This window comes from Sander vitreus, chromosome 23 (assembly GCF_031162955.1).
Source record: "Sander vitreus isolate 19-12246 chromosome 23, sanVit1, whole genome shotgun sequence".
Lineage (NCBI taxonomy): Eukaryota > Metazoa > Chordata > Actinopteri > Perciformes > Percidae > Sander > Sander vitreus.
Window position 1 is genome coordinate 14372458 of NC_135877.1, and position 21733 is coordinate 14394190.

The 21733-nt window shown below is 39.4% G+C and overlaps 1 protein-coding gene across 2 annotated transcripts; it reads right to left on the reverse strand.

Moving 5' to 3' along the window:
* Positions 1 to 2078: 2078 nt before the first annotated feature.
* Positions 2079 to 21435, reverse strand: LOC144512320 (sodium- and chloride-dependent betaine transporter-like). Of its 2 annotated transcripts, none has more exons than XM_078242990.1 (16): positions 21328 to 21435; positions 20751 to 20954; positions 19879 to 20013; positions 19364 to 19504; positions 19007 to 19127; positions 18240 to 18302; positions 17513 to 17646; positions 14450 to 14580; positions 10611 to 10714; positions 10392 to 10516; positions 9525 to 9637; positions 9317 to 9454; positions 8576 to 8678; positions 5126 to 5226; positions 4059 to 4205; positions 2079 to 3493 (listed from the first exon to the last, which is right to left on the reverse strand). In XM_078242990.1, the coding sequence occupies exons 2-16, from the start codon at positions 20938 to 20940 to the stop codon at positions 3329 to 3331; spliced, it is 1911 nt and encodes a 636-aa protein (XP_078099116.1). In that variant the 5' UTR covers positions 20941 to 20954; positions 21328 to 21435; the 3' UTR covers positions 2079 to 3328. The 2 variants fall into 2 exon arrangements, with proteins under 2 accessions (XP_078099116.1, XP_078099115.1); XM_078242989.1 differs by having other exon boundaries at positions 20751 to 20949; positions 21328 to 21427.
* Between the last annotated feature and the right edge of the window lie 298 nt (positions 21436 to 21733).

A 21733-nucleotide genomic window follows, 5' to 3' on the forward strand; every position in this document is an offset into this window, starting at 1 on the left:
AAATCTTCTTTGAATGCCTTAAAGTATTGTCTAAAAACCAAAAGTGTCTTTACCAAATAGTATTTACCTGACTTTTAACATCGGTTAATGCTTATATGTTTATGTCTTTTAATCAGATTGCCTACTGCATATGCAATTAAAAGGTCTGGTTAAGATATCACTAATTACCTGACAAGATAACAATTACCATTCAGCTCCATGCTATTAATTAGCCAATGACAATATGACACTGCCCATAGAAAATCCATCATCTGATCATGCAGAACAAAAGCCAATGCGATTTTCATAAAATATTATGAGCCCCTTCAAAACAAGTATTCTATTTCATGCCTTTTGCATATTTGTAATATATAAAGGTTTGTTAAAATGTTGTACAATTACACCTGCAAACATAGTATTGAATATTTGAAAGATACACAAAGGCAGACACTCATCATCACTGAAGATTATCTAGTGGTCAAGACTGTTGCCTCTGAGATTGTCTGAAAACATAGTGTGATCAAATAATTTCGAATGAAAAATGAAGTGTCTTTTGATTATAATTACAAATGCAGACTGGAGTCAAAACCAGCCGAGGGTAGGAAGCGGTTTACTCAGTTGAACATGATGTGGTTTTTTTGTAGATACAATCACATGGAGGATATTCTGACTCAATAAGGGGCAAACAGAAATAATATGCCATTTAAGTTAAAGGAAAACATTGAGGGGAAAATACAAATATGTCTACAGATTCATTAAGGTGATTTCTTTTAGCTGTTTTCGTATGCTCTTCCTTTTCTTTGTACTTATATAATCGTGGTTGTGACTCAAGGTTGGACAAAGACTTAAAAAAACAAACTTAAAAGATATTATTTTACTGATTGGAAACTGAAAGAAAATATAACTTAAACTAAAGCAAATGAAACCAAAGCAAGCGGTAAAAAGTCCAAATGATCTGAATCTCCCTGATTACCCTGCACACTTCTGCAGCGACATGGTAATAATATTAAATCATACAAAAAATACTGTAGGTGACTTTAAAACTATATGGTTTCTCTTAGGCTTACTTTCAGGGAATATACTTTTTAACTTGGGGTTCCCTATTTACCAGTTCCCATCCAACAGACAGCCCGACTTACAAACTGAAAATGTGAAGTTCGAAAGATGTCCGCGTTTACCAGTCAAGGAAGGCCTAATGAAAGACACTATCATGTTGCATTATGGGAAATGTTGGATTCAGTGTTTCTGGAGTTTGAATAGCTAGGCTTCTGTTTGTCTGTGATTTTGACCATTTCTTTTTAAAATCAATTTCTTGTGAGTCCCCAAATGTTAGTACAATAAGTAGTAAGTGCAATACTAAACTGCTGGAGTACTCCTTTAATGTAGCTGCAGTACCAACTCTAAGGTATTGTTAGGTACATAATGGCTGCAAAAGCAAAAAGATAAAAAAAAAAAAAAAAAAATGAACTTGCATTTAGAATCAACAATATTTATTTATTCATCACTTTTTTATAACACCTTACATAAAAAGAAAAAATGATCTCATGTTAATGTTTCCATTAACACTAATAATGTCCCACTTAGTTAACTAATCTGTATTTGTATGACGTGTAGATATAGTCAATTGTTGGTACACATGCCAATTGTTCAGGTTTTCCATTACAGTAACTTTGGCTCTCTGCTCATACTGGAATTGTTGCTGCGCTTGTGAACCTACAGTTCTATCTCCGCCCCCAGCTTCTAGCACCATCAATGTACAAAATGGGGGCCTTGCTTAACATCATCCTACCGCTGTTTTCTATCACTTTAGGAACATCTAATAGCTTCAAGTTGTTCATTTCTACTTCTTAAAAGTAAAAAGGAAACCAATGTCAATTTGAAGATGCACTTGTCCCAATGGTGAGCCATACTATTTGAGGTCATTCCCTGTCTGGGGTGGGCTGGAGGCAGCTAGGGGGTCAGGAGAGGTGGGACGCAACTGGCCGGAATTGTCAGTTAATTGAATGCCAGTTTGGATCACACGGATGACTGAACTTGGCATTATGATGGAGCAAGTTCATGTTCACCAATCACACATATCCTGTGACATCACACAGACACAGAGCCAAGTTATTTTATTATTTTGTAGGACAAAAAGAATGTAAGCCACACAGACCTTTGAAATATTGTTTTCTTGTTAAAAAATAGGAAATATGAGATTCGTTTGCTGAACTGACGAGCTGATCATCCTGAACGTGTATTGAATGTTGATCCTCTCTGGTCATAAACTAAATAGACACCAGGATATTTAGCATACGGATACTTTTAATGGGATAAATTGTGCACTATGTATGAACACATATAATGAGTTGAAGATAATGTGCATGCCTATTCTGAAACAAAGATTTGGCCTGTTTGGTTGAAGATATATGGAGGTATATCAATAATAAACACAATAATTACCTCAATGACAAAAGAAGTAAGTTGTGCTGCGTACAAACATTAAATGTCCATGCAAATAAAAAAAACTAATTCAGCAATGCATATGCAAATTCTGCATTTGATTAGGATCGACATTGCACAGTTTTGTCTGCATTATGCATTTCATGAAAAACAGCTACTACAATTTACAATTGCATGTAAAACATGCAATAACTCAAATGTTCCAGATGAATGTTTTAAAGGGAAAATACACCTTTTTTTATACATCAAAGTTTGTTTACAGGTCTTGGCACCAGAGGGAGCTGCATGAAGTCTTATAAATTGCCTCAAGTGATGTCACCTGAGGCAGCGTCAGTTGGGTCTGATAACTACAGCTTTGAAAATGAAAATAATAAGAAAAAAAGAGTGAGCTAACCAGACCTCTGTAGTCAGATCCTCATCTCGCTTTAAGGCTAGCAGCTCAAGGCTACATTAGCCGTTACTAGCATAACACACTGACATTTTTGACCAATCAGCATTCAGGTTGCATTGTGGGCAATGTAGGTGCCAGGTTTTTACGAGGATTAAGACAATGCTTGGAATAAAAAGATGATATTTATGGTTCTGTCCACTCAGAGTCCCACAGTATTACTGTATGAGAGTGAAATGCTTAATAAGTGAAGTACTTTTGTAAGCCACTTACAGTAGATAGGATTATAGGTGTATAGAAAAATGTATATTGCGAGGTAAACACTAATGTACCAAAAAATTAAACACAACATTAAAAAAACACAACTGTCCCTGAATACTAATGAAATTTGTTAACTTTTATACAATTTTGCATTTGATGAAAAAAACATTTTTTGTTTTTTTTGTTGTGACAGATTTGTACAGTTCAACTGATGACATCTATGCACTCATTTGCTGCAGGTCTGTTCATCAGTGATCATCAAACCATGCTGGGTTCCCCCATCACCATCTTGTCGTTTTCCTCCACATGTCTGTATGGCTTCACCTGTGCCTTGAAGATGACGTGGTTACACAGTGTGAGAATTGGCTTGTGTGGTTGAGCCTGACGCAGATCACTGGATGGTGTAATCATTTGTTGGCCATTCTGATTGTTAGGAGGGAAATGCAATTAAAACACAATGTTATGAAACATTAGTCTCGCTTTGCCAAGACCCTCCTCCACACGCTGCGGAGGAGGGTCTGGCTAGTCCACACAGCATTCCAGGATGGGAAAAAAAAACGTGCTCTGGTTTATTGGCATTTCTTTAAAACAATCACAATCGTAAGCTCCACACGGAGCCGCTGCAAAATAGCCTCAGGAAGGAACTTGTTTTGGTGTAACGTGTACGTTCAAAGGTTGGTTTAGTCGTGCAAGAGAAAACTCTGATTTAACAGATAGTCTAGCTAGCTGTCTCAATATACCCTGCAGAAATCTGAGGAGCAGTTAACCATAGTCCTCATAAATCCCCCGGAGTTTGAAATTCCAACAAAAAGAAAGCGGAAGGTAACGGACATCGGCGATAAGACATGCATCCGGCGGGATTTCCTGCGGCACCGGAACAATCCCGGAAGTGGATCGTCGAGGATATAGACTATGAAACATAGTAAAGCACCCATCACAGTATAACAGTCAAGTGCTCAGAAAATTGACAACTTTTGAATTCACCCACCTTATACAGTGAGATCAAAAAGAATACTGGGATGCACATCAGTGGTGTGATGATAAGTAGCGCTCCAAATACGTCACCCCAGATGCCGGGTTTATAACCGTAGACAGCGAGACTCTGTGATTGTGTTAGGTCATACAGCAATGTGACCTAGGGGACAAGAAATGCTCATTTTAGAGAGCTTAGCTGTAAAACAAGTGAAGGGGTGTGCTTTATGGTGCAAGAAAAATAAATCTTAACAAATAGAAAGAAGTGGAACGAAAGCTCTCTTTAAAAGTGAATATAATCAAATCCTCTGTTTTTAAATCACACTTGAATCAAATGGTGAAAAACTTAAATGGTTTAAAACATTTTGAATCAGGTAAATAGGCACATGCAATTACTGAACGTTTCTCCAACTTGCAAAGGTTTAGCTTCTGCTAATAGTTCATCTCTCTATATCATTTGTCTCCAGGTTTCATTTTTGTTATGTTATTATATAACTTCAGGTTGATGAGAGAGAGAGGTCAGGAAACCAAAACAATGAGCTGAAAGACAAAGACAAATCTGTGCCATTATCATCCACGCCTTCAACTAGGCTACTACACGGTAATACTGTGAACTGTGAGGCAGAAAAGAACAAAACATTACATCATAAATTGTATGTGATTTGTGTGGCTTAAACACACCAGTATGCTCCTTTAACTGACTTACCAACTCCCATTAAGAATGAATATGCCTGCTGAACTTTCTGATATTGTACTCATCACGCAGTGAAGTGTGTTTTTAAAACAGATTCGTTCACATTTTCAGCAGGTGAAGAGCGGCAGTCTCACCTTTTCTTTCCCATATGTGAGCTCAAGCATAAATACTGATGTGACAAAATGAAATATGTGAAACACTCAGTAAAGATAGAAAGGCCAGGAGAGAAGGGGAACAGGAAGAAGCAAAGATAAGGGGCAGCGAAAGATCTGTGTTCAGAAGTGATGTAAGGTAGAAAATAATGAATACACATGAAACCACGAGGGGAAACAGACATTAAGAGTAGGTGAATCAATAAGAGAGATGTGACACAGGTGTGAGTATCTCACTCCACAGATGAGTGGCGTGATGAACAGCCAGCAGTACTTCAGCACGGGGAATGGTAGGTACCCGATCATGTCCTTAATGTTGTCATAGAAACGGTCTGCACCTGCAAAGTCATGGACGGGAGGTGTTAGTCGATCCAAGGGCACTAAATGTTTTGTTTTACAGGGAACACTCTTAAACACATGGGGCCCTTGACTGAGATGGTGAAGCCTCAGCTTTGTGACATCCAGTGGTATTTCTTTTTCTTTTTCCAACAAGTCCTTCAAACTATACGACGATATAGGTTGTTTATTCCTGCCCTCATATACAGAGATCTTCAACAGGGGGTCCTTTTTCAAAAAATTAAAATGAGCTAGCTTAGTATTCTATGCACAAAAAAGGTATGTACTGTACTGCCCACATTATTGTAGGCCCAATTTAATATGCAACTTATTTTTTGCAATATATGCAGTAGGGGGTCCCTGCTCCGTCTCTCTTTCAGTTAAGGGGTCCTTGGCCTAAAAACGTTGAAGACCCCTGCTCTAATACAACCCACATGAGCGCCTACTGGTGGCAGGAAATACGGCCCACAGGGTCGTTTTCCGTCCTCAAATGTAGGCTAAACGACAGAACGTAACTGTTTGCGGTTTTAAACATGTTGTTAACGTTGTGAAACAGTTGTAGTTTGGTTATGTTTAGGCAGGACAACTACTTGGTTAGGTTTAGGCACCAAAACTACTTAGTTAAGTTTAGAAAAATATTGTGGTTTAGGTTAAGATCATCAGTTACGTTACTTAACTTCCGGTTACGCACGTGACGCAGAACATGACAGAGTTCTGTTATTTACGTAAAGTTAACAAAAAACTTGCCATTTACTTAATTTAAAATGGGACACAAACCTCGGTTACCTAGGTGAAAGTCTTGTAATTGACCCATCCCCAACCTGCATCAGTTTATTCCCTGCTTTGCTCCCGTAATAATTACGGGAGGCCACTAGAGGGCGCCACCACTATAAAAGTTAATATGAGTGGTGATTACTGCTTGTAAAAACGACCTATGGGAGCGTTTTTCACGGGAGGACAGTCTCATTTTTCCCTAAACCTGTCTATAATTATATGTTTGTATTACCCATAATGAAAGGAACCAAAGTATACTTTTAAAATAATTGAGTAGTTTCATTTTAATACTTCTAATCCACTACATTAACTTTATACTCAACTACATTTATTTAACTATAGTTAATTTAACTACTTATTATAATTGCAGCATTTAGAGATACGGCATTAGTAACCTAATCTAAGATATCATTTTGGTTTTTATTTCTGTTGCATACTATCAAATGTAAGTGTTGTTCAGATGTGTCATATGATTTATTGCTAGGAAACATGTAATGTGACGTTTCAACACACAATGGAAACTAGTACAAACTAAATGGAACTAGTAAGGAGGGAGGGAAGAGGAAGAAGAACAGCCTCCAAACCAACAAAAAGCATGTATCCAGGGAAATGATGAATTGATCTGTCAAAATCAGGTGGTTCAAATGAGGAGGAAAAGGAAGACCACAGTCGTAAGCTGAGGAGGAGTGAAGGAGGAGGAGAAATGAGGTGGAGATGAGAAAGCTGCTCACCTTGAGCTGCAAAAGAGAGGAGAAGAAGAACTACAGAAAGAAGGAGAGACATTAACACAAACTAATATGAGATTGGTCAGGTGCATGACCTGGCTGATGGAACAACATCCACGGATTGATTTTTGCAAATGCACAATAGAAGAATAAGTTGTGAACCCATTTAGGAGAGCAGACATGGCTCCAAAAATTATACACTAATCAACCCCTAAAACTAATGTACGCGTAGGAGGAAATTTAAATTTGGGTGAGGAAGTTTCTCCACACGTAACACAGACTCACTCTGAAGAGGCAGAGAGGCTGAACGAATGGCTAAACAACTCAAAGTGGGGCTGAGGAAGCTGGTGCAGAAACGGATCAATATCGCACCCTGCATCACTGTGCAGTAGAAGATGTGTAGCTGCCTGGACCCAGATTCTAAACCCTAATGGTCAGGATTTTTCATGAGAGCCCTTCCTAGGAATATGCCTTCAGTTCCTTGAAGGAAAATTGCTTGTCTTGAGAAAAGAATGCAATGCAGATGCTCTGAGAGATGTTTATAAGAAGAGAGGAATTCTCCACCCACATGTTGTAATTTAGCCTGTAATACTGCCGATAATGAAGGTGTGGGAAGAAGATTTACTCGAAATGATGGCTGAGGAAGACTGCAATATGGAAATGGAGGATTCATATTTGTGGTATAGGCATTGGACAAATCCTGACACATTTGAGGAGAAGAAACTAAAAAAAAATGCATTAAATACTGCAGCAGGTGTTGCTTTTGGTTTCAGTCCAGTAGATAGAGCACTCATCATTCTAGTCTAAGATAAACTCTACGAACAACCACTACGCTCAGCTGGAGTTGTTAAATAAAACACAGATAAATACCTCATGTTCTGATTATTCTCCTTACTACAACTGTTATGTACTGTAGCTGGGTTTTAAGTTAGATCAAGTTAGATGTAACCTCCTGTAAACAGCAAGGCTGTTAGGAGTATCAAACATGGTTGTGTCAAACTAAAATACAAGAAAATAGGAATAAGAGTCTGTAGCCTTGCATGCTGCTCTGTGAAGTTGTGTCTACTCTTAAATAGGTCCTCACATATACCTGTTTTACCATTACCATAATATTATCCTTGGTTTTGATGGTACATGCCTGTATACAGTACTTTCAGTTATTACAGGAGACATTAATAATTTTTATTGTGCATGTATTATCTATCATTATATTCAGTATTTCAGTTTACTAAATACAAAGTACAGTTGAGGCTGATGGGAATGGTATTAGCTTTGCAGGGATTTGGTCATAAACCAAAGTATTTAATTTGACACAAATTGACCCAATGATGGTGCTAGATGTAAAGTCAGGTAATCACCAAAGTCGTTAGGATTCATTGTCTGGGCACCATGGATGTCTCATAAAAAAAAAAAAAAAGATTTGATTGAAGCCTAAGAAGAGTGTATCTGCAGTATACGTGGTGCATTATGCATTATTATGAGTATGGGGGGGGATATTCTAAAAGAAAAATTAACACAGGATCCTGTTATCTTTTCAAACTCATCAAAATGTCCTTTCTTTGGTAGAGCTCTTTCAATGTAAAAATAAAACTGTGGATATCAGAAGCTGGCTTCTTACAGATAAGATTGTACAGATACAGGAAGTTGATTACACATGTGAAATGCGTTCCTTTGTTGGCAAAATTTTAGACCTGAAAGTAAAGGGCTTTAGATATTTAGATCTTTCGAAATCATTTAAAGCTAGTAAATGACTTGTATGTTGAGAAACAGTGCAGCAGTAGATCACTGTTGCATGCAGTGCATAATAAAAAAAGCATGTAGTGCAGTGATAACGGCAAATGGCATGACTTACCATACACCCAGGCAATGACAATGGTCTCAAAACAGGCGATAATGAGGATAGTGGTTCCGCTGGGACCGTAGGTGTCAATCAGCCAGAAGAGGACTATCCCTCCCTGAAACATTAGGAGAAAAAAATAAAATAAAAAGGACTTTTCTGCTATTTCCTGTGCGCCAGTAGAGCATACCATATTACCATTACCATATTTGTCATACATCATGAAATGTAACCCTTTAATCAAGTGGAGCATAAAGTGTATGCTCTATCAACACTTTTACCAATTTCCTTTTGCCTTACATCACCCATTTGAAAAGTTAGTTAGTTGATAAGGAAGACAAAGTTTACAGCCATGCTAGCAGTTATGTGTGAGGCTATGCAGATACTTTAAGCTAAATTCTAACATGCTGATGTTTAGCAGATATGTCCAATTAGCACTAAACACATGAACTAAAGTTTAAAATAAAATATAAAATAAAATACCTGAATGTGGTGCTAAATGAAAAACTAAGGGATAACCAAAGTTATTACAATTCTTGCTGTGAAGAACATAAATGTCTGAGCCAAGTTTCATGACCATCCAACAGCTGTCCAGATATTTGACTCAGTTGACATACAGTAGTATATAGATCTGCTATCTATCACACAGCACTGCAGATTTGAATCTACATGTTGTCACCTGAATTATTACATTATCTTTTCTTTTCTTTTTTAGCATCTTCAATCCAACATTCCGTTACGCTCTCTGCTCCATACCTCAGAGATGAGTGGCAGCCCCAGTAGAAAGCAGGAAGCAGCGATGACCAGAGCCAGGACCTCTCTGCCGCCTGGCCTCCTCAGCTGACGTGGGAACATGTCTGTGATGGCTGTGGCAAGGCTCTCCACGCACACAAACTGTGAGGACAGACACAGGATTATTTGTGGATGTGACGTGATGCTGAAACACATGCATTACATACAATACCTGAGTGTCCAGGCCCAACAAGAGGACCATGAGGAAGAAGAGCACAGCCCAGAACGTTGGGGCAGGCAGCCACGACAGAGCCCTTGGATAAACTATAAAGACCAGACCAGGACCTGTAGAAAGTCCATAAATGCAGCTATGAACACATGAGAGTGTGCTGCAATCTTCATAATTTCGTGAAAGAGAAACATTTGTTATCCTTCAATCATCTTGTGACCTCTTTGACTATCAATAACTTTAGTTTAATATTTTCTCTTGCTAAATGCTTTCCAAAACAAGATTTAAAAATAAGAAGTCACACCACAAAAAAATAACATAACCATATAACATATAACAACAATAAAATGTGTCCGGATAAAAATGTAGAAGAAGGTAGGACTTGTGCCACCAGGACTTTTTCCACCGTCCACAAAAAAAAAATCTTTTAACCGCGTGTGAACATAAGATGCCATCTTGTGGACATTGTTGGTTGTTGTTGCCACTGCCAGAATTAAAGCCACTATGCATTAGAGCTGCAACGATTAGTCGATTAGTCTAGTCAAAATGAATGGGCAGCTGCTTTGATAATCAAACAAATTATATTAATTTAATTTATATTAACCTTTTATTAATATAACACTTGCTGTTTCTAGCTTCTTAAAATGAGGATCCAATGCTTTGTCATATACTGTACATGATATATAATCTTTTATGATCATTGGCTGGACAAAACAACAACAAAGACATTTGAAGATGCCCAACGAAAAAATATGTTCCAGATTAATCAATATTGAAAATAATATATTAATTGCAGTCCAACAATGCATACAAATGAAATACAGCAACTGTTTTGAGATATTTCAAATCCAACAAATGGAATGAACTCACCACTAGAAACAACTTCACTCATCGGTACGCCCATGTCATGAGCCATGAATCCCAGCACTGAGAACACAGCAAAACCAGCAAAGATACTGGTGGCACTGTTCAGGCAACATAGTGCCAAGCAATCCCTACAACATAACAAGAACAAGGGCCTGCACTGTCAAAGAGCACAAGAATGTGAAACTGTAAATGTGATGATGCGCTGTGTGTGAGGACACGGACCTGTAGCAGTTGTTGTTGTATTTGTTGTAGCTGCCCAGAGCAGTCAGTACTCCCTGACACACGGCGAAAGAGAAGAACACTTGAGTCCCTGCATCACGCCATATCTACAGTGGAGTGGGTAAGACATGGACTTCTGAAACATTTGCGGGACATTGAATGTTGAAAGTGTTAAAATAACCCAGAGCACATGCTTTTAATCAACTTCTTTCCTTACAGAGCAATACAAAAAGAACTTGTCAGAACTGTACGATAACAAACTGTATGATTCTTTATGCCAACATCAACTATGATACAATTTCTGTGATTGTGTGACTGTGTTGACAAGTACATTATATACAGAATTTGCATCTCTTTGTTGTGTTCCTGCATTCACAAATGTGATTGAGTGTGCACTACATATGCGTTTGTGTTTGTGTCAATCCATGTTGGTGGGTGTGGGGGAAGGTTTGTTGACATGAATGTCAGTCCGCGGGCCCTCGTTCTCACAGCATCTGGTTAACATTAGAGTCTCGCCTAGTAAAAGATAGAATTGGCAAGGCTCCAAAGCAATATACAGGCCCCTACTATAGCCCTGTGGTGGGCCTGATTTCCCCCCAGCTTCAGGTCAGAAATGAACGCCTCAGTCCGTGGCAAAGGATCTTCACATCTGACACTGGACAAAGAGGAAGCTGTTGTGTCTTTAGAAGCATGCGTATTATTTTGAAGTCCTCTTGGCTACTCTGGATACAGAGTCACACACAGACACAGAGACAAAAGGACACACATTCACACATTAAACAGACCCCAGATGCCGGCCAGAACTCAGTTTCATCTGGGCTTCAAGCTAAAACATTTGCATGCTAAAGCAGCACTCATAAGAAACATCTGTTTTCAGATCTGGTTTTAAGAGCATCTAGCATTGCATTACTCTGCTTTTTGACCCATAACCGCTTTCACCTGCTTTCGGCATACGCCAAAAACATTCTCACAGGTGTTCCCTTTGCTTCCTTCCATGATTACATGCTGAGATTCCCACAATGATTCAGAGCTGTATGAGTAGATGCTCTTACAATAACAGGAACAATTGAGATGATCAGAGCTAAATTGAGTTGCATGATGCATCCAAATGATGATGGGATTAGAGTTCACTGGAATTGTACCTCGTACGGTTTCATGTGACAAATGAAAAAATGATTGATTGAGATTAGCAACACAGGAGTCCAGTCAAAGAGACAAAGACTGAAAAAGAAACAAAAAATAACTTCCACAAGCAAATATCTTTACCACTCACAGGAATGTGCATGCAAACATACAGTCAGGTCCATAAATATTGGGACATCGACACAATTCTAATCTTTTTGGCTCTATACACCACCACAATGGAGTTGAAATGAAACGAACAAGATGTGCTTTAACTGCAGACTTTCAGCTTTAATTTGAGGGTATTTACATCCAAATCAGGTGAACGGTGTAGGAATTACAACAGTTTGTATATGTGCCTCCCACTTTTTAAGGGACCAAAAGTAATGGGACAGATTAACAATCATAAATCAAACTTTCACTTTTTAATACTTGGTTGCAAATCCTTTGCATTCAATTACAGCCTGAAGTCTGGAACGCACAGACATCACCAGACGCTGGGTTTCATCCCTGGTGATGCTCTGCCAGGCCTCTACTGCAACTGTCTTCAGTTCCTGCTTGTTCTTGGGGCATTTTTCCCTTCAGTTTTGTCTTCAGCAAGTGAAATGCATGCTCAATCGGATTCAGGTCAGGTGATTGACTTGGCCATTGCGTAACATTCCACTTCTTTCCCTTAAAAAAACTCTTTGGTTGTTTTCGCAGTATGCTTCGGGTCATTGTCCATCTGCACTGTGAAGCGCCGTCCAATGAATTCTGAAGCATTTGGCTGAATATGAGCAGATAATATTGCCCGAAACACTTCAGAATTCATCCTGCTGCTTTTGTCAGCAGTCACATCATCAATAAATACAAGAGAACCAGTTCCATTGGCAGCCATACATGCCCACACCATGACACTACCACCACCATACTTCACTGATGAGGTGGTATGCTTTGGATCATGAGCAGTTCCTTTCCTTCTCCATACTCTTCTCTTCCCATCACTCTGGTATAAGTTGATCTTTGTCTCATCTGTCCATAGGATGTTGTTCCAGAAATGTAAAGGTTTTTTTAGATGTTGTTTGGCAAACTCTAATCCGGCCTTCCTGTTTTTGAGGCTCACCAATGGTTTACATCTTGTAGTGAACCCTCTGTATTCACTCTGGTGAAGTCTTCTCTTGATTGTTGACTTTGACACACATACACCTACCTCCTGGAGAGTGTTCTTGATCTGGCCAACTGTTGTGAAGGGTGTTTCCTTCACCAAGGAAAGTATTCTTCGGTCATCCACCACAGTTGTTTTCCGTGGTCTTCCGGGTCTTTTAGGGTTGCTGAGCTCACCGGTGCGTTCTTTCTTTTTAAGAATGTTCCAAACAGTTGATTTGGCCACACCTAATGTTTTTGCTATCTCTCTGATGGGTTTGTTTAGATTTTTCAGCCTAATGATGGCTTGCTTTACTGATAGTGACAGCTCTTTGGATCTCATATTGAGAGTTGACAGCAACAGATTCCAAATGTAAATAGCACACTTGAAATGAACTCTGGACCTTTTATCTGCTCCTTGTAAATGGGATAATGAGGGAATAACACACACCTGGCCATGGAACAGCTGAGCAACCAATTGTCCCATTACTTTTGGTCCCTTAAAAAGTGGGAGGCACATCTACAAACTGTTGTAATTCCTACACCGTTCACCTGATTTGGATGTAAATACCCTCAAATTAAAGCTGAAAGTCTGCAGTTAAAGCACATCTTGTTCGTTTCATTTCAACTCCATTGTGGTGGTGTATAGAGCCAAAAAGATTAGAATTGTGTCGATGTCCCAATATTTATGGACCTGACTGTATGTATGCACATTCACATGCCCACAGAACAAAAAGGAAGAGACTCCCCTCAAAGACATGGGGTTTTCTGAGAGTTACTGCCCTCTGGTGATTACATTTGACCCCTGAAGTCCTGCAGTGAATTGTCAAGAGGAAGACGTAGAGATAGAGAGAGAAGCAGGGGGAGGGGGAGGGAGAGGGGGGGACGATCTGTTTTGTGGGAGGAAGAGTCATTCTTCTTAAATCGTTGCTGCAGAAACAGAGGCTGTTATTGTGCAAGAGCATGCATCCACAATTCACCCTCTGTTTTTTTTCCCTTTTTTCATTTTAGAATTGACTTCACCATGCTGAATAAAAAGCAGATCTGCTGTAAGAATGCAATACAGTGTGCTTATTTTTCTGTAAATAAAATCATTAATTTTCAATTATGGCAAATTGCTGACTTCAGTTTCAGCTAGTAGTTAAATTGACTTTTTAATAAGGCAAATACATCTTTAAAATGTGTTAGAAATTCCCAATGGAAAGAGTTGTCTTTTACTCCTGTGTGATGATGTTACACACGAGGGGGAAGCTATCTTCGACAAACTTCTCACTGAAAAATGATCCTGGTTTGCTTTTCTTGTTAAGACTCTGTCTTGGGACCGGATACAAGATTTAAGGCGAAAAGGGGGGGGGGGGGATAACAGGACACTGTATTCATCCTGTTCGAACACAGAGGAATCTAACAGAGAGAGAGAGAAGCATTGAGATACAAAGAGACAGATGATGTTCTGGTTGGTTGTGAGGTCAAAACTCGGAGTTCTAATGCCTCTTTCTGCGTCTTTACTTTACAGAATTTCTGTACTGTGCGTATTGTTTGTAATGTTGCTTTTCAGATGCAAACACTGTTAACAGTTGATGATGAGCGTGAGTTCTTACACCTGGATCAGTGATCTTGCTGAAGTCAGGAGTGAGGTAATATTTCAGTCCCTCGCCGGCTCCTGGGAGTGTCACTCCACGGATGAAAAGGATCAACAGCATCAGGTAGGGGAATGTAGCAGTGAAGTAAACTACCTACAAATACGAAAAATATACAAACAAAACAGTAGGTCATGATTTCATATGTACACTCAAAACACTCAAAAAAACATTAAACCTGTATTAAGTAATTTCTTTAGGCAGCAGAAACAAGCAGAACACACAACACTGGCATATTCTCACCTTAAAAATTTGATATGACAAATGTGTTAGCAAACAGCTTTCTTTTTGCACATTCAGTGTATGCAAGTCCATTATCCAGTCTCTTTTTGGCTCTGTTTTTGGTCTCCGCTAGGCTTATCCTATGTACAGTGTAAAGCCTACCAAAGCCAAACCAGAGCATGTTTTCTCCTCTAACAGAAAGTGAACTCGTGCAGCCAGACCATTCGTCCGCACTGTGGAAATAGGTCTGGCAATGCGAGACTAGGTCTCCACCAACTCATGAGTGACATTTCTGTCTCTTTAGCTGCTAAATGCTCCACTGTGTTCACCAGCTAGCGGGGGACGGACTGGCCATCTGGCGTACCGGGCACTTTCCCAGTGGGCCGACGTGCTTTTTGGGCCGACCACCGACACTTTTTTTTTTTTTGATTACATTTTTTTTGTCCGGCCCATGAACCGGCCCATAAAAGTGGTAGGACTAGATCAGCGGCCCACTGATTTTTCAATTGACACTGGGCTGGCCCAAAACACTTATATCACATAGGCTAGGTTTTTCCATACATCCCCTACTTTTACAATGAAATGGACTAGTCCATAACGGTGCGTGGCGCAAAAGATAAATACACGGTCAGTGACAGGAGAACTGGGAAGTACACAAACAGATAGGGAGCAAGACAAGTCTAAACGCAAAAATGAAACAAAGGTGCAGAGAAGTTGCGTGAGAAAAGACAGCCCTACAGGCAGACGCTGCCAAATGTGTCAAATTGACAGACATGTTTTTGGCAGTAGCAGGACCTTCATCAGCTCCCGTGGCTGATGATAGTGGTGGTGGTGTCGGTGTTGGCGGAGTGGCATGCAAAGTGAGGAGGAGACTCAGGAGGAGAGGGACAGAGATGAGGGAGGGAGGGTAGAACCTGCGGTAAGCACAACTCCCCTTAAAACACTTTCCCCCTTGATAAAACTGAGCCAAAAAAAAGTGGTGGACAAACTGTTGATGATAACACTACAACAATAAAAGAAGTAGGCATGCTATACTGTATGATTGCATTAGATTGGCTAAGGGCGCAGGTATCTGAGATGATGTTCTCACTGTTTTATTATTATTTTCACCTTTCATTCATCAAAGTAGCCTACATCTTAATAATAAGCAAAACATCACTTTAAGGTTCATCAAACCTTAAGCTTGTGCATTTGTGTCCTTAAAGTAGCCTAGATAAACATTGCAGCAAACAGCAAACTTTCTTAAGGAGCATTGTAGCTTTTCTATCTGCATTGGCAGACAAAAACTCATGATAGACCTCTTCAAATTAGTCTTCAGTCGTGAAATGATATATATAAAAAAAAATATATATATATTTTATTGTATCAATAAATGGCACTTTTTTGAAGTATTTAATTTGTCAACTCTCACTGATTCTTGCTTACTCATTACATGGCGTTAGTAGTTTTAAGGAGTAGGAGTTGATATACATATTACCACATATACCACCCGTCCGCAAGGATGGGCCGGTCTGGGCCAAATTGCCAGGACCGATTTTTGGTCCCAGTCCACACCTGCCAGCTAGTCGCTAACTTTGCCTGTCTGCCATTTGGTGCTGGCCGGTAGCGTACTGTGGATTTATCTGATTTTAAAAACACCTGCATGCCGCTAGTTGGAAATGATGCTGAGTGTGGTGAGAATGAACCACAAAAGTGAAGTTGCGGGCTGTAAAATCAAAACAATGAGCTGAAAGGTACTAAAACACTCCATAGAGCTTAAAAGTTCAAATCCTTAAGATTTCCCTCCTGGTTGATTTGCCGACACTGTGATTACTGGTGGTAACTGCAAGTATGTTTGCCTTGAGGCTACTCTGTCAGATGGGCAATGGAAGAAGAGCAACTCCTGTATATTTTTACAGTGCATCCAAACACTACATGAGTATGCGCTAGCCCCAGCTTTTGTCTTCCACATCATGTCCAGTACGTACAAGCATTGTTTCCTGTGAATCTCTGGAGAGTGGGTATACAATTTAAACCTACATTGTGTAATTTTTTGAGTTGATTCTTAGCAAAAACCCCTTTGTTCTTTCACAAATATGTACTCATTCAGAATCATTTCGAATATTCAGAATCATTTAGAATACATACGAGTGACTCACTTGAATTACAGCCGCCATGTAGCGCCTCCATCTTTAAAATACATTAGCCAAAGAGGGACATACCTCCGCCTTTCTCGCTTTTAAACTCAGTGGCACCGTGCCGAATGCAAGGGGGAGATTACTCGCCAGGGAAGCAAAAAAACTGAATTAAAACGACAACGCGACAGGCAAAGCAACAAGACCAAAGTTAATATTGGAGTGGCTGGAAGAGCTGCGTGTAAACGATGAAGAGAGCTAATTTCGGGTTCGGCCACCGTAGGAGTTAAAACGCGCTCGGAATGGGAGGGGCTAGAAAGTAATATTCAGTTGGTTGTCATATACAATTTCACCGCTAGATGGGAGAAATTCTTACACAATGTAGCTTTAAATCCCAGACAGGAATGTCGGACTCCGCCAGTACAGAACGTAAACACGTACATCATGGCTATGCTGAAACAATGTTGGGCCATAAATAGTTTCATTAAATTCTAAATTAAAATCTTAAGGATTATAACTTCATGTGCACTGATGACTCTGGATAAAAATCAATCACCTATTTTCCTTTATTACTTCTACACTAATCACATAGGAGTGACGGTAGATAGAAAGAAAGACAGATGAGCTAAAGAAGTCATATATATGTAACCTTAATATCAGGTACTGTATATGTATGCACAAGAAGTACCTGCCTTTCCTGACGATTTGATTCCCTTAAAGATGCAGAAGTAACACATTATCCAGGCAAGCAGGAGACACACAGCCAGGTCCCAGTTTATCTTACCCAGGGACATGTCATCTGACATCCTTAACACACGGTTACTGTGGGGAAGAGGTCAGACACATGAACACATGTATACGACTGCATCCTCTGCAAATAACATGCAGAATGATGGGTGCACAGATGTGCAACACATGTAAACACACATTTCTTCTTTCAAAAGCTTTTTTCCACTTCAAATAAACAGCCCGCTACAAATGCTTCATGACTGCACTGAAAGCTTTATTTTCTTTTAGAATGTCCAAAAATCTGTCAAAGTTTATTTTGGATGGCTTTAGTTTATATTATAGAAGCTGCAGGGAACAGAGTACATATTGTTCTCATTATACAGCACAGTTGATTTCCCAATATCTGTTCTCACAAAAAATCAGGAGATTATCGTGTGAAGAGCAGCAGCCATGTTTCAAAAATATCTATAAATGAGAAAAAAATATGGATGTTTTTTCTTCACTGACATCATGTTCTCTAAGCACCTCCGCATAAAAAATGACCTGTTGGTATGTGGGAGGAATTAAAAGCTATTGCTGAGGAATGTTCCACCCAAAGACAAGCACTCTGGGGAGGATGATATTAGCGTCAAAGCTGTTTTCTCATGATTTAAGAAGATAAGTGCATGAGTAAGTGTGTTTCTCACATCCAGAACTCTTCTTCCGGTGACCTGCTCGTCAGGAAAGGGTCCATTTCACTGCTTGTGTTCCTATTAAAACACAAGCTAGTAAGTGGAAGTGAGTTGAAATCAAATAATAATTTCTAACAATGGTTCTTCATTGTTTTAAGTTTGGATAGGTGATCAATCAATGTAGTTTTATTTTCTAAACAGTCTCACACGGACAACTTATCAACAATGTTTAAATGGGTGTTACTATCACCATGAGACAGAGCCAGGCTAGCTGTTCCCCTGTTTCCAGTCTAAGCTAACCGGCTGCTGGCTGTAGCTTTATAATTACCGTATGAGAGTGGTATTCAACTTTTCATCTAACTCTCAGCAGAAAAGCAAATTAGCATATCTCCTAAAATGTCTGACTTTTATTTGAATATGGCATTTTTCTACCATTTGACACCCCACTTGTTTTTTAACCACTATTGAACAAAGGTTTGATAAGTCATTTTGATTTATTGGGTGTACTTTTCACCCTCAAACGGTCCCAAATAAGCAATAAATAGATGTTTTTTTCGAAGTTTTTATTACAGAAACAGATGTAAGGACCTCCTGTTCTGAACACATGGAAGCATGGGTGTGTCACAAAGCTGCTACATCTACAGTATGAAAGCCAAGACTAATCCCTGTTTCTTACCATTCTTTTTATGTATCTCATCAATATGATGAATTCAGTACTTGTCACAAAATTATAAATTGTGATAGTTCACCCAGTACAGTTTGACAATAAAGATGCAACTTACGTGTAATTGAAATTCTCTAAGTAGTCAGGTGGTGAGGTGATGTTGTACAGAAAAGACCAGTTGGAGCCAGGTTTAAACATATGGGGGTTGGAAAAGGCACTAGAGTGACTGTGACATGTCTCTAAAAGGTTCAAGAAAGAGAGATGAAGGTGAGTTGGGTGTTGCATGCTTCAACATGTTAAACCGTGTAGGATCATTTATTTTGTGCTTCCCGTCGAGTCTCTAAGAAAACCAATAAGTTGAAACTTGTTAATTTGATATTTTCTATTCCCTACATAGGCACAATAAGCACACTGCTAGTCAAATACAGACGTGCTTAAACAAGCAAGCGTTGATTTGTTACAAAACATGTTTTACCAGTGTTCCACCAGTTGTCACATGTGGACCAGGGCAACGGGCTTTTGAAGGACTGATACAGGTAGAAGATAGCCCAGGCCAACACCACGATGTAGTAGATGTTCAGATAGACCACAATAACTTGGGATGCAATCCCCACCCCTGCAGGACACAATGAGTTTTTTTTTTCATATTTTGTAAAAGTCTGTTGCTGCAGTCTTCCTCTGTAGAAGAATGCAACATCTACAGTTAATCAGTGCCTCCAACACTGAGATACACATGTACGTACATATGTTATTTAGTAAAAAAATGCTGACAGTTGTCAAAAAACTTTGATACAAGTCTAGAATATTTCAAAAGGCTAATCTGGTTTTGTTTTGGTGGATCTGGTTGGAAACACTGAAAAATGTAAATGTATGCCTAATATCTTACTACATGAATATCTTCAGTGTATTCCAGCATGCAAAAAGCTATATTTCTTTCCAATAACAATGAAGAAAGCACAATGATCAAATCTGTCTGAGACTTGTTTTTACCCTCGGACATGGGACATATCTTCCTCCAGGCGGTCACCCCGCCATCACTGGTGTATTGTCCCAATGCCGTCTCCAGGAAGAACACAGGGATGCCACAGAAGAAGAGGAACACGAAGTAGGGGATGAGGAAGACACCTGCAGATATAGATATCCATGAAGAAGAGTCACTTGTACTGTATGTGATGTAAAGCAGGGGTTCCACACTGACAGATTAAAGGTCAATTATGTAACTAGTTAAGTGGGGTGAAAGAGGTGATGAAAGAAATTATAGTGGTATTACACAAATTCCCATGTTACTTGGGAGAAATCTCAAGGTCCCCGCCTAGAGAATCATGAACAGTTATTAAAGAACTAAAGCAAAACAATAGATATATTGGCATCTATACAGAATAATTAAGCTCAAATTTAAAATTATGAAATGCTTTCTGACTATGTGAACGCCAATGTAAACCATTCTTGGAGTGAATCCAGTTTGCAATTAAGATGATGACAAATAAAATCTTTGACAACATGCATATGTGCACAGACATGCAAATGAACATGTGCACATGTTCGCACGGGCAAACACACACACACACACACACACACACACACACACACACACACACTACCTAGTCTTGGGTTCATTAAGACAGAAAAGAATAGTGCCAACTGACACACACACACACACACACGCACACGCACACACACACACACACACACACACACACACACACACACACACACACACACACACACACACACACACACACACACACACTAGTCACATTTTCAGCCTACATCTTTTATTTAACTTCAGCAGCCATATATTTTATATTAGACTACTGCCAGCAAAAATCCCCTATACAGTATATCCAAAGCCGGTCCCTCACCTCCTCCATTCTTGTAGCACAGATAGGGGAAACGCCAAACATTCCCGAGGCCAATGATTTCTCCAGCCATGGAGAATATAAACTCCATGTTGTTGGCCCATTTTCCCCTCGGCTGAACCCCTTCCTCAGCTGCCCCTTTATCTGGCTCCGAGACTCCAGCAGGAGCGCCTGTGGCTGTTTCCTCAGTCATGGTCTCAGTCTATTCTATGCACACATAATAAACACAAAATGCACACCTGTTATGTCTGTTATGTTCTCTCCAGCTCGCCCTAATATGCAGATATATATATATATATATTTATTTATTAGGGCATATATATTTAAAAAAAGATTTACAATTTAATTAATAGTTTACCTATTTATTCTAAAAGCTCACACTGCAGTAAGCCACATTAGTCCTCTCCTCAGGTTAAATCATAGCCACAAAACTCGAAATGCCATTAACTGCAAACGACTTTTAAAGAAATAACTCGACGAACTGTGCTAAAGATTGCAAAAATTACACTAAGAACATAATGAGGCAATCAGCCTCAATATTCCTAGCTTCTTAAAATACATATGAATGCATGTTACTCACCCGTGAGCTTGCAGTGGGCAACGACTGACTGTGCGAAGTTTGAAGAAAAGCTTTGCTACAAAGATGGGTGTGTCCTGCTGGACACACACACACACACACACACACACACACACACACACACACACACACACACACACACACACACACACACACACAGGCTGTCCCACATGTCAAATAGGCATTCTTCATTAAAGTAGTCACGCAATATAGATATCGCAATATCGTACTGAAGCGTAATGCATTCACTTGAGAAAAGAACATTTTCTCAAAACCTTTTCTGAAATAATGATAATTATATACTATTATATTAATTCAGAAAAACTGGACAACTTTTTTTTCCTCCGGTGAATGCATAGCCTACGCTTCCCTACGTTAAGGCTACATAAAGTGTGTGGCGTGCAATGAA